The sequence below is a fragment of the Apodemus sylvaticus genome, chromosome 1 (genome assembly GCF_947179515.1).
Source record: "Apodemus sylvaticus chromosome 1, mApoSyl1.1, whole genome shotgun sequence".
NCBI lineage: Eukaryota > Metazoa > Chordata > Mammalia > Rodentia > Muridae > Apodemus > Apodemus sylvaticus.
In genome coordinates this window covers 58832577-58844691 of record NC_067472.1, presented here as the reverse complement: position 1 = coordinate 58844691, position 12115 = coordinate 58832577, and the positions used below count along the sequence as shown (strand labels likewise).

Below are 12115 nucleotides of genomic sequence, written 5' to 3'. Positions count from 1 at the left end.
AGGAAGCAGGAGCTGATGCAGAGGTCACGGAGGGATGTTTCTTACTGGCTTGTTCCCCTGCCTTGCTCACCTTGCTTTCTTATAGAACCCAAGACTACCAGCCCAGGGATGGCACCACCCACAATGGGCCCTCCCCTCTTGATCACTAATTGAGAAAAATGCCCCACAGCTGGATCTCATGGAGGCATTTCTTCCAGGGAGTCTCCTTTCTCTGTGATCACTCCAGCTTGTGTCAAAATGACACACAAAACCACCCAGTACAGAGCTCATGCCTGTAAGTTCAACACTGAAAAGGCCAAAGCAGGAGGGTGGCCATAAGTTTGAGGCTGCTCTGGGTTACATAGTGAGTTCTAGGCCAGTTCAGGCTACAGAGTGAGACCGTGTCCAGAAAGGGGAGGGGGTGGGTAGATAAGATTCTGCACCTGTAACTGGAGAGCTGGCTCAGCAGTTAAGAGCACTGGGCGCTCCTCTAGAGGACTCGGGTTCAATTTCTCCCCTCCCCCCCCCCTTTTTTTTGTTTTTTCGAGACAGGGTTTCTCTGTGTAGCCCTGGCTGTCCTGGAACTCACTCTGTAGACCAGGCTGGCCTCAAACTCAGAAATCTGCCTGCCTCTGCCTCCCAAGCGCTGGGATTACAGTGCGCCACCGCCGCCCGGCTTCAGGTTCAATTTCTAACATCCTATGTGTATTAGTTTGGGTTCTCTAGAGTCACAGAACGTATGGGGAGTCTCTATATAGTTAGGGAATTTGTCGATGACTTACAGTCTATAGTCCAACTCCCCCAAAATGGTCAGCAGCAGCTGTGGATGGAAGTCTAAGGATCTAGCAGTTGCTCAGTCCCACGAGGCAAGCAGGCAAGGAAGAGTGAGTAAATCTTCCTTCTTCCAATGTCCTTATATATCTCCAGCAGAGGGTGTAGCCCAGATTAAAGGCTGTAGGTCTCCAACAGAGGGTGTGGCCCAGATTAAAGGTGTGTGCCTCCATGCCTTTAATCCCAGATGATTTTGAACTCGGAGATCTTCTTGTCTTAATCTTCTGAAATTCATAGTCACTATGCTTCAAGATCTCCATGCCAAGATCCAGGTCAGAAACTTATATCTCTGAGCCTCCAGATTAGGATCATAGGTGAGCCTTCCAATTCTAGATTGTAGTTCATTCCAGATATAGTCAAGTTGACAACCAGGAATAGCCACTACAATCCACCCCTTGTCAACTTGACACAAATAATATCTCATGTTCACATGAAACAATAACAAGGTCATGGATACACCTAACATGATATAACTACTCCTCATACAATCACAAACGCATTTGTAAATTTACAAAAGGGGCAATGTCCCTTGGGAACATTAGTGTCTCAATACCAATTGATGTTAAAGGAATTGGAAGAAAGACAAATGTATCCTTAACAAAATAAGATAAAAGCATTCATATTACTTATAATCCTCATTTCTGCAACTGGTTACGTGGCCTTAGCTGGTATTTATAACTACCTTCCTCTGCTACCCATTCTGTATTTCCTTCACCTTCAGCAAGCAGCTCAGCAGGTCTTGGCTCTTTTCCTGGAGGATTGACCCATACCTTCATTCCTGATGGGTCTGTGTCCTTTGTCATCCTGCTTGGATTAAGCTATTGTAGTTTCCCATTGACTTTAATCACAGGACATGGTAGTACTAAGAGACACCCTAGGGGATCTCCTGCACTCCAGACATAATCCTGCTTACCTCCATTGTGGAGAGGCAATCCAATTTCCCCATGGTAATCTGGATCTATCACCCCTCCTATCACTGTTATTCCTTTCTTAGCCTGTTGGTTTAAGGGCATTAGAAGCCCGAAATGGCCTGGGGGAAATCTGAGTTTCCAGTTCAATGGAATGTTTGTTGTGGCTCCTGGTAGTAGCACTCCCCCCTCTGGAACCAAAACTTCTAGGCCAGCAGAACCTAAAGTTATGGGGACAGGAAGCAAAAATTTTCCTAGAGGGTCACTAGGAATGATAGTGAGTGGAACCACCCCTTGATTCCTGTATCCATGGATCCTGGCTATGGGAGAAACTGTACCATATATTGAACGCTGATTCAAAGCATATACTACCTTCTGAAGAACTCTGCCCCAGCCCTCCATACTGTTGCCACCTAATTGGCACTGTAACTGTGTCTTCAAAAGGCCATTCCATCTTTCTATCAGATCAGCTGCTTCAGGATGATGGGGAACATGGTAAGACCAGTGAATTCCATAATCGTGGGCCCACTGTCGCACTTCTCTAGCTGTGAAATGAGTTCCTTGGTCAGAAGCAATACTGTGTGGAATAGCTCACAACTGTCCATAACTCCAGCTCCAAGGTATCCATGACACCAGACATGCATGTGAAGCACATATGTGTGTATGTATATGTATATGTGTATGTATGTATATATATGTATGTACATGTATATACAAGCCCCAATGCCTGAGTTATAATCTCTGTTGTATTAAATAATACCATTATTAATTGGGGGTTTCTAAACCTCACCTTAGATCATTCTAAGATAAAAGACATTAAACTTTTGTGTATATATATATATACATATATATATATATGTATATATGTGTGTGTGTGTGTGTGCATATATATGCAAGCAAAATGCGTTTACACATAAAATAAAATAAATCTTTTTTAAAAAGTTTCCTGCACCTGCCATCCGTCTGTCTTTCTATCTATCCAACCATTTATCCATCCAACAAACATTCAATCATTAGTGTGGTAGGAATACTTTAACTAATCCTGGAGTGAGATCACTATGACCTCAATGGTTTGTGTTCCTGGATGAAAGACACACACAGCCTGTATAGATTGAGCTGGGCAACTGCCTACCCTCCGTGCTGTTAGCATCTACCTCCTATCAATAACTCTGAGTCACTACTTACTAATTTCTATTTCCATGCTGACTGCTTTTAACTCCAGTTGGGCAGCCCTCTGGGCCTCCTTCTCTTGGCGCAGAGCCCAGGGTGCTCGCCTTACTTCCTCACCCATGGCGGCTCTTGTCTCTCTCCTGCACACTCTTCTAAGGCAACCGAGGAAGCCTAAGCCCTGCCTAGGACTTTTCTTCTCAGCTAACGCCTGCTGGCGTCCTCATTTACCAACCAGAACTAACGAGGGGCAGAGGCTCTCTCTTGTTCTAGGGCAGACAGTTTTGGGAGGGTCCAAACAACATTAGAATACAAGCATTAGGCCAAACCCACTACACATTAGTCCAAAATGCTCACCTACTAACCTACCCACCCAATTAACCTTCACCAGCTTATCCATCCATCTTTTCATTAACCCTTCCAATATCTCTCTATGTAATCCATCTATGCACTTACCAACATTTGACTCATCAGATAGTGCCCATCTATCCACTCACCTATACATTTGTACATCCAGCTATTCAATTTCCCCTCCACCAACCCAACAGTTCATCCATTAACCTCTTGTCCATCCACTCATCCCTCCTCCTATCTACTTAACCATCATCTACCCTTCCAACTAACTAATTCAAAGCCAGTCTATCCAGTTAGCCAGCCAGCCAGACACCATCCTTCTACCCACTGCCAAAGGTTCTGATGCTGACAGATGGAAAGTTCCAGAAGGCTAATCTCCTGCGCTCAGACCTGGAGACCTTGGAGTTGACACTCTGCCAAGCCCACTCTCTTGCTACCAACCCCCTCTGTAGAGGCCACCAACTCTTCTCTTGTCTCCTGAGGGCCTCTGCCCAGTGTGCCCTGATCTATTGATTCTCAACCCTGGACACCAGAGCTGGAACCTGTTTGGCTAAGTCACTGTGAGCTAATCGAAGTCACCAAGATGAGCTCTCCAGGGCATGGAGATGCAAGCCAGGAGGGGCGTCCAGCCTGGAGACAATGCCTTTATCCTGATGGGAAATTTGCCTACTAACTTTTGACTAATTATTTCCCTAACCACTTTGGACTATGCTTTGAGACACATATTTCTCATCTCCAGGACTCTGACAGACCTTCTCAGAGGGAAATACAAGGTTAACCTCCATTTTTGTTTTTTTGTTTGTTTGTTTGTTTGTTTAAATTTGTTTGTTTTTGGGGGCTAGAGAGATGGCTCAGTGGTCAGGAGCACTGACTGCTCTTCTGAAGGTCCTGAGTTCAAATCCCAGCAACCACATGGTGGCTCACAACCATCCTCAGTGGGACCAGACACCTTCTTCTGGTGTGTCTGAAGACAGCTACAGTGTGCTTATAATAAATATAAATATATAGAATAATAATTATATAGAATAATATATATAATAAATAAATATAAATCTTTTTTAAAAAGTTTGTTTTTCAGACAAATTACTGAAATCACTGACTGGTTTATGCTTATGTTCCCAGCTACTTGACAAGAATAAAGGAGAGAGAGATAGAGATAGAGATAGAGAGAGAGAGAGAGAGAGAGAGAGAGAGAGCTGGAGATGCAGCTCTCTGGCACTGGAGGAGTATCTGCCTAGCACATATGAGGCCCTGGGTTCAAATCCCAGTACTGGAAAAATATGAAAAGAGAGTCAGAAGATAAAGCTTTTTCACAGGGACTCAGGCCTGGCCTCCCCTCTAAGACCTTGCAGAACATAAGAGAATATGCTTCCTGGGGACTGTTTTCGAGGATGGCCCTACCTGGTGCAGACAGGCTGAAGAAAGCCACATGCTAAGCCCTGTGAACCAAGAACCCTTCCCACACCTGACCGCCTGGCCAGAGGCCACACACCTCTCAGTCTTCCTGTCCCAGATCCCAGAGCCCGTGTTCAGCTCGTTCCCTCCTCGTGGAGGCCACCGACTCCCAGTCACCCACCTTATCTCATCTCCAAGCACAGCAAGGCCTCCCGCTGACAGATAGCCTGTAGGACTGTCCTTGTGTTTTCTCATTGACTATAATCCTACATTGCTGAAGGCGCTGCCCCTATCACATCAAAAGTTCTAGAAGCTGGTTGCCTGCTCCCAGGCAGAGGGTTCAGAGCTAGCACTTAGCCAATGCCACCCTCTGGTGCCCTATCTCTTACTGTCCATACTTTCTACAGAGGCCACTGATGCTCTCCCTTACCCCACCCCGGGGGGGGGGGCTCTGCCCACTTGCTACTTGAGGGTTCCAGGACTCTGACAGAACACTGTTGACAACTGTCAGCGCGCATTCAGGGTTACTTAACATCAGCAGAACTGCAGGGTTCCCAGTGTGCAGGGCCTTCCTCCCTCTAGTCCATCTGGGTGGGTGTTCCCAAGCACAAACAGACTGCTTGGTGGCCTTGTCTGAGTGACTGCACTTGAGGCTGGAGTCTCCAGGGCAGGTGGAGTCTTTCTGTATGCGAGGCAAGCACTCTACCAAGGCAGACAGAGGCCCTGCTTCTCTTCCACACTCCCTCCCATCCTGGATGTTTGCAAGGTAGTCACTGAACCAATGATAGACTCACTAGCTCAGATGGCAGACATGGCACGGGATCTGGTTCCCTGGGACAAAGGCTGGTGCAGAGGGCATGTGAATAAATCATGAGGGGCCCACAAACAGGCCAGCGGGCCACGCCTGACCTCATTCTGGAAGTGAGAGTAAGCAGCTGTGTGGTGAGTGGCTGGGGTGTGGCAAGGGGCAAGGGGCTGTGTGGCTCCTTTACCCTTGTTCCTTGAGAAGAGCTTGCAGGTCAGGGGAGTGGTTCACCCAGGAGGTGGGGATGCAGAGGTGGAACAGAGGTATCCTGGGGCTGCAGGTGGAGAGAGAGGAGAAGGCGGCAAACTTTTCCAGAATCTTAGAGCTGTCCTGGGAAAGAGAATGGTGGAGGGGTGGGAAGGGCAAGCAGATAGAGTGAACTGAGATAGAGCCTCTGGGAAACAATAAAGGGGCAGAAAGAGACAGAGAGACAGACAAATAGACACAGAGAGACAGGCAGACAGACACAGAGACAGAGATAGAGAAACTGAGACAGAGATACAGAGAGACACAGAGACTGAGAAAGACAGAAACTCGGAAACAAAGAGACAGAGACAGACAGAGAGACACAGAGACAGAGAGACACACAAAGACAGAGAAACAGACACAGAGAGACATAGAACAGGTACAGAGAGACACAAAGACACAGAGACAGACAGACAGAGACATAGAACAGGTACAGAGAGACACAAAGACACAGAGATAGACAGACAGAGACAGAAAGGTGCTGAGGGGTAGGGGATAGAGAGAGGTTAAGGCACAGAGAGAAAATGAAGGGAACGGAGAGACTGCGAGGGCCTGAGGGTCATGAGATCACTGCTCTCTCTACCAAGACAGAGATGTAACATAGGCCAAGCCAAAGCAGATGAAGAGTGAGCAGGGATACGGAGCAGGGAGTGCACGTTAGGACCACCAACCAGAGAGGTGCAGGCAGGACATGGGAGTGAAGGAGGCCAGCTAGCTTGGGAGCCTGGCCTCCTGGATCAGGGAGGAGCCCCAGGGTATAGTCTGTGGCCCTGTGAAGGTTGGAAAGCACTCTAAGAGGAAGGTGAAGATTTCAGAGATGGAATGTGGGAGCTGTCTTGGAAGAAGATAGTGACCTTAAAGGAGCCAGGACCTGCTAACCCACAGACAGAAATGAAACATAGCCACAGCTCGCACTGAGCCACCTACCTACAGGTTGAGGAGACCCAGCTGGAAGAGAAAACGTACCACACCTACATCCATGGCCCTACCCGAGGGCCCAGCAGATGGCAGCCTCCCTGAAAGGGACTCCAGCCTATCCGTGGGCACTGCAGGACCCAGCCAAGACCTAGCCAGTCCTACTGCCCGTAGACGGGCCCTCCTCCGGGAGCTGGAAGCCCAGGTGCAGGCTGCCTACGGACAGGTAAGGGACCCCAAATCCCAGCCAGCTATAAAACACACCCAGAACCAAGTCCACATACATCCAGGTGACCAGTGTGGTCAGGAGAAGTTGGAGGCTCCATCTGCCAGCTCTGTTGACACTGAGGGATCAGCACCCAGAGCTGGCCCTTCATGCATGGTGTCAAGCTCTGAATAAATACGGGGTTTTGACAAGGGTGCACAGGAACTTCAGGCTGGGCCAAGATAAAAGCAGGTAGGCTCTCTCTGAGGGCTTCATACTCCAGTCCCCGGTTGCCACATTGGGAGAGTGGCTAATCCAGGTGGTCCAATTACTGGCCACCTACTTCTTCTGAAGGTGCTGATTGGGGGAGATTAGCATAAGCTGAGAGAGGGGCTGGTCAGAGGGGCGACTGTTCAGAAGACCCTCCCGAGGAAGATCCAGGAGACTGTGCCTTCCAGGAGGGGCTTGGCTCTGGGTGAACACACACACACACACACACACTCACAGAGACACTCAGAGATAATCCCGGATTGGATTAGGGCCCAAGCCCCGGGCCCAGGGCTCCCCGCCTGCCCACCCGCTCCAGATCTTGCCCACAAAACCCCAGGAAAATCCTCTCTAGTGCTCCCAGACTGTCCCTGGAAACAGCAAGGGGCTGGCTGAATCCACGGCGTCCTCCCAGGACTCAGGGCCTGGCATGGTTAAGAGACCCATGGGGAACTGTGCCAAGAGGCCCTGGCACCGGGGGTCTAAGGTAGGAAGGTGAAGGGGAGAGACATAAGGCCAGAAACCTGGGTGGCCCCGTGCATTGGGCAGGTAGTATCCAGAGACCTGGAGGTACTGGGCTGGATTAGAGATTGGCTCTAGAGGAGATGGAGGGGCTATCTGTATGCTTTCTTTGAAAGAGATGTTTTCCTAGACTTCCCCAGTCTTACCTAGGTCTTCCCGCTAAGCTGATAGGCCAGCTACCCATTCTGCGCAGGCCTGACTCTTTCAGTTTTAACCGGGGTGACCAGAGCTAGAGGCCAGGTCTTGTTCTGCCACCGACTTCCTCCGTGACTGACCAAGGCCCTCACCTCTTCTGTGCTTTAGTTTACCCAAATGAGCAGCTGGGGGTGAACTCTTCCAGCCTGGAGTGCTAATGGGTCTTCTGTACCTAGAGGCCCCGCCCCCACTGTCAGGTGCCGGGCTCCTGCAGGAGCAGCCATGAGGGCTGGAGAGGGGCTACAGGGACCTGGCTATGTGGGCGTTGCCCCAGCTCATGGCTCACTTTGCCACAGGAACGCTGGCAGTGGCCCGGATCCCCCCTAGGGGGCTCCCGCCCCAGCCCTGGCCCCAGAGCTGAGGAGCAGGAGGGGACACAGGGCTACTCAGTGCTCGGCAGCCTGGTGGGGCCAGCATGCATCTTCCTTCGACCCAGCATCGCCGCTACCCAGCTCGTATGTACGGTTACTCTTCCGCCAGCCTGGTGCTCTGTCCCTTAGCCTCCCACCCCGAAGTAGGCGTGAAGGCTAGAGAGGATGTCAGACGAAAGACATGCAGCCCTAGGGGTGGGGCAGAGCTTGGGGAGTTCCCATGCCAGGCATGGAGCTGGGTATGAACCCAAGAAACAGCCACCTGAGAGTTGGGGTGCAGTCCAGTGGCAGAATACTTGCTTATGGCACCCCCAGGGTTACATCTCCAGCCCTGCCGAAATAGAAAGGAAGTGCTCTCAAGGGGGGGATGCTAGAGAAATCGGAGAGTCCTCAGGAGAGGGTCAGGGCAAGGCAGACCTGCAGTGACACTGAGGCCAGCTGGCCTGAGTATGAGGTTCTGTCTGACCCTGGGATCTACCTCTGTCAAAAGGAGCTATGTACCTCAGAAGACTGTGGGAACAGGGGTCCTGGGGTCCCATGGCCGGTCGCAAGGAAAGGGGATCCTTAAGACGCCCAGACAGGTGAACAGGACTGGGCAGAATCAGGCACAGGCCTTGGGTATGCTGTAGGGTGGGCTGGATGAGAAACCCCAAGACATAGAAGGAGGGTGCTGAGGCCTGGGTGGGCCAAGGAACTCCTAACCATCTGTGTACTCTGCAGAACCGAGAGCTGAGACCAGAAGAGATTGAAGGTAATGGGTTCCGGGAGGGGGTAGTTGAGGTGGGGTGTGGGGTGGGGATTACAGAGGTGTGGGGCTGGGGCCTCTGCAAGGTCTAGGAGGAGCAAGAAGGACATGGGGATGAGGCAGGGCAGGGAGAGGTGGCGCATCCTCCCTTCCTTGCCAACCCCTTGCTCTCAGTGACCACACTGGTCAAGGGCTGCTTTTATATTTGTCCATCTAGCTGATACTTCCCGGCTGCCCATTGTGGGCCTGGCCCGTTGCTGAAACCCTGCTAACCAGGTAGATAAGGCCCCCACCTTCTGGAAATAGCTACAGCTGAGGCTGTGTAGAGCACTCTGAGGAAAACCAATGAATGGGTTGGCCAGGAAGAAATGGGCAGGGAACTCTTCCTGGTAGCTTTTCTGATCCCTTCTCCCCTCCCACCTTCTCTTCCTTCTCTTTTTAATCACCTAGAACAGAGATTGGCACATATCAGATGTTTCTTTTTTTTTTTTTTTTTTTTTTTTGGATTTGGTTTTTTCGAGACAGGGTTTCTCTGTATAACCCTGGCTGTCCTGGAACTCACTCTGTAGACCAGGCTGGCCTCGAACTCAGAAATCCTCCTGCCTCTGCCTCCAAGAGTGCTGGGATTACAGGCGTGCACCACCACCACCCGGCTAGATGTTTCTTTCTTAAACATTTGATGAGAGAACAAAATTTTAATACCACATGTGCAAAGGCCCTGGGGTACCAAATAGGAACTGAGGGTTAACAACAAGAAGGGATTGGAGCAAAGGGGAAAGATGGGCTGGCCCCAGCTGGTGGCCAGGAGGCGGCACCTAGGAAAGGACTAACCTCACTCTGTCTGGCAGAGCTGCAGGTCGCCTTCCAGGAGTTTGACCGAGACCGGGATGGCTACATTGGCTACCGGGAGCTGGGTGCCTGCATGCGGACACTGGGATACATGCCCACAGAGATGGAGCTCATTGAGATATCACAACAAATCAGTATGTGCTTCAGACCCACCTGAGCCTCATGCCCCAGCCCTGGCCCAGCCCTGAGGTAGCCACATGGGCTGTTCCAAAAGCCCAGGATATAGATGTCATTAAAGGGAGAGCCACCTCCTGAGAACCTGCTAGGAGAGACAGAAGGATGACACTAATAAAGAGACTGGAGCTCAGAGAGGTGAAGCACTTGTCTAGAGTCACACAGCAGGGGCTCAGGGAAACCAAGAACCGTGTTGTAAGAGTCGAGTTGATGGGTAGCACATGCCTTTAGTCCTAGCACTTGGGAGGCAGGCAGATCTCTGATTTCGAGGCCAGTCTGGTCTACAAAGCATATTCCAGAACAGTCAAGGCTACACAGAGAAACCCTGTGTTGAAAAACCACAAAGAAACAAACAAACAAACAGAACCTAGCTGAGGACAATCCCACCAGGAGGTGCCGATGATGCCGTCATTGGCACACAGGAAGGACAGACCATCTAAAGCCATGGAGGAGGGGCCAGGAGTCAAAGGCAGGCCGTGGGGGAGGGGACATAGGTCAGGGGCTAGGCTGGGGACTCTAATGGACGGACGTACCCTCAGGTGGTGGGAAGGTGGACTTTGAAGATTTTGTGGAGCTGATGGGTCCCAAGCTGCTGGCAGAGACGGCAGACATGATTGGCGTGAGGGAGCTTCGAGACGCTTTCCGGGAGGTGCACCTTGGGTGGAAGGGGTGGAGAGGGTGGGTGAGACTGTGGGGCTGCAGAGAGTGAGAGGCTGAGTGGATTCAGGGCTCGGCCAGTGATCTGATGCCACCATCAATGCTACCACAGTTTGACACCAACGGAGACGGCTGCATCAGCATAGGCGAGCTCCGGGCTGCCCTCAAGGCTCTGCTGGGGGAACGCCTCAGCCAACGGGAAGTAGATGAGATACTCCAAGACATTGACCTCAACGGAGACGGCCTGGTGGATTTTGAAGGTAATGCTTCCCTGCTTAGCCACATGTGCCCTCAAGGGTTCTAAACCAGTGGGCCTCAGCCTGTGGGTTGTGACTGAATATCAGATATCCTGCAGATCAGATATTTACATGACGATTCATAGCAGTAGCTAAAATTATAGTCACGACGTAATAATGAAATAATTTTACGGTTGGGAGGTCACCATAACATGAGGAACTGTATTAAAGGGTTGCAGCATTAGGAAGGTTGAGAACCACTGTTTCTTTTTTTTTTTTTTTTTTAAGATTTATTTATTTATTTTATGTATGTGAGTCCACTGTAGCTGTCTCCAGACACATCAGAAGAGGGTGTCAGATCTCATTACAGATGGTTGGGAGCCACCATGTGGGTGCTGGGATTTGAACTCAGGACCCCAGGAAGAGCAGTCAGTGCTCTTAACCACTGAGCCATCTCTCCAGCCCAAGAACCACTGTTTCTAAAGGGTTCCTAGTTATCATGAAGGATCAGGAGGGAGGGATCCCTACTAGTGAGAGAAGAAATCCATGTCAGTTCTCAGGAGCACTACAGCGCCTACTCTCTTTAAGTACTTTAGCTCTCCTGAGTACTAAGTAGGGGAAAGGAAACAGAGGGAACCGAGACTGTAATCTGGGCAACTGAGGCCCCTCCTGCCTGATACACAGATGCCTTTGAAGGTCTCCTCAAGTATCCTTTAGCCCACCCTAGGGCAGACAGATCTGCCTCATTTCTAAATGGGATCAGGAGGACAGACCTAAAACCTTGGTTTGTCCCAGCAGAATTTGTTCGGATGATGTCTCGGTAAGCCTGTATAGAAGCTGGAGTGGACCAGCCTGGAGGATCCCAGCCTCCTAATTGCAGAGGATCCTGTATGCTCTTTGAAGGTCATTGTGTACAGGACTGTGTGCCTCCTCCCCATCCCCGCCGGGGCAGTGTCCTCTCCTGTCATCGCCATGTACCTTGTCCTGGCTGTCTGGCAATAAAGCATCTCCAAACTTGTGGAGAAAGAGTTTTCCCCACTCACTAATCCTGAAGGTGTGGTATCTGACCCCAAAAGTTAAGTCCAGGAACTGGGCTAATTACAAGTCACCTCAATTGTGAGCTCCAGAGGAATGGGGGTTCCCTCTTCTTCTTCTCTGGATCCAACCCAAAGCAAGTGCCCAAATAATCTCTGATAGGCGCATGCCTTTTATCCCAGCACTCTGGAGGTAGAGACCATTGAATCTCTGTGAGTTCAAGGACAGCATTGTCTACAGAGCAAATTCCAGGACAACC

The 12115-nt window shown here is 50.3% G+C and overlaps 1 protein-coding gene across 3 annotated transcripts; it reads left to right on the top strand.

The window, feature by feature from the left end:
* Nucleotides 1–6664: 6664 nt before the first annotated feature.
* Cabp2 (calcium binding protein 2) lies at nucleotides 6665–11787 on the top strand. Of its 3 annotated transcripts, XM_052173516.1 has the most exons (7): nucleotides 7503–7559; nucleotides 8086–8244; nucleotides 8881–8911; nucleotides 9754–9888; nucleotides 10468–10577; nucleotides 10698–10845; nucleotides 11620–11787. In XM_052173516.1, the coding sequence occupies exons 1-7, from the start codon at nucleotides 7503–7505 to the stop codon at nucleotides 11643–11645; spliced, it is 666 nt and encodes a 221-aa protein (XP_052029476.1). In that variant the 3' UTR covers nucleotides 11646–11787. The 3 variants fall into 3 exon arrangements, with proteins under 3 accessions (XP_052029485.1, XP_052029476.1, XP_052029495.1); XM_052173525.1 differs by lacking the exons at nucleotides 7503–7559; nucleotides 8086–8244 and adding an exon at nucleotides 6665–6826; XM_052173535.1 differs by lacking the exon at nucleotides 8086–8244.
* The last annotated feature ends 328 nt before the right edge of the window (nucleotides 11788–12115 follow it).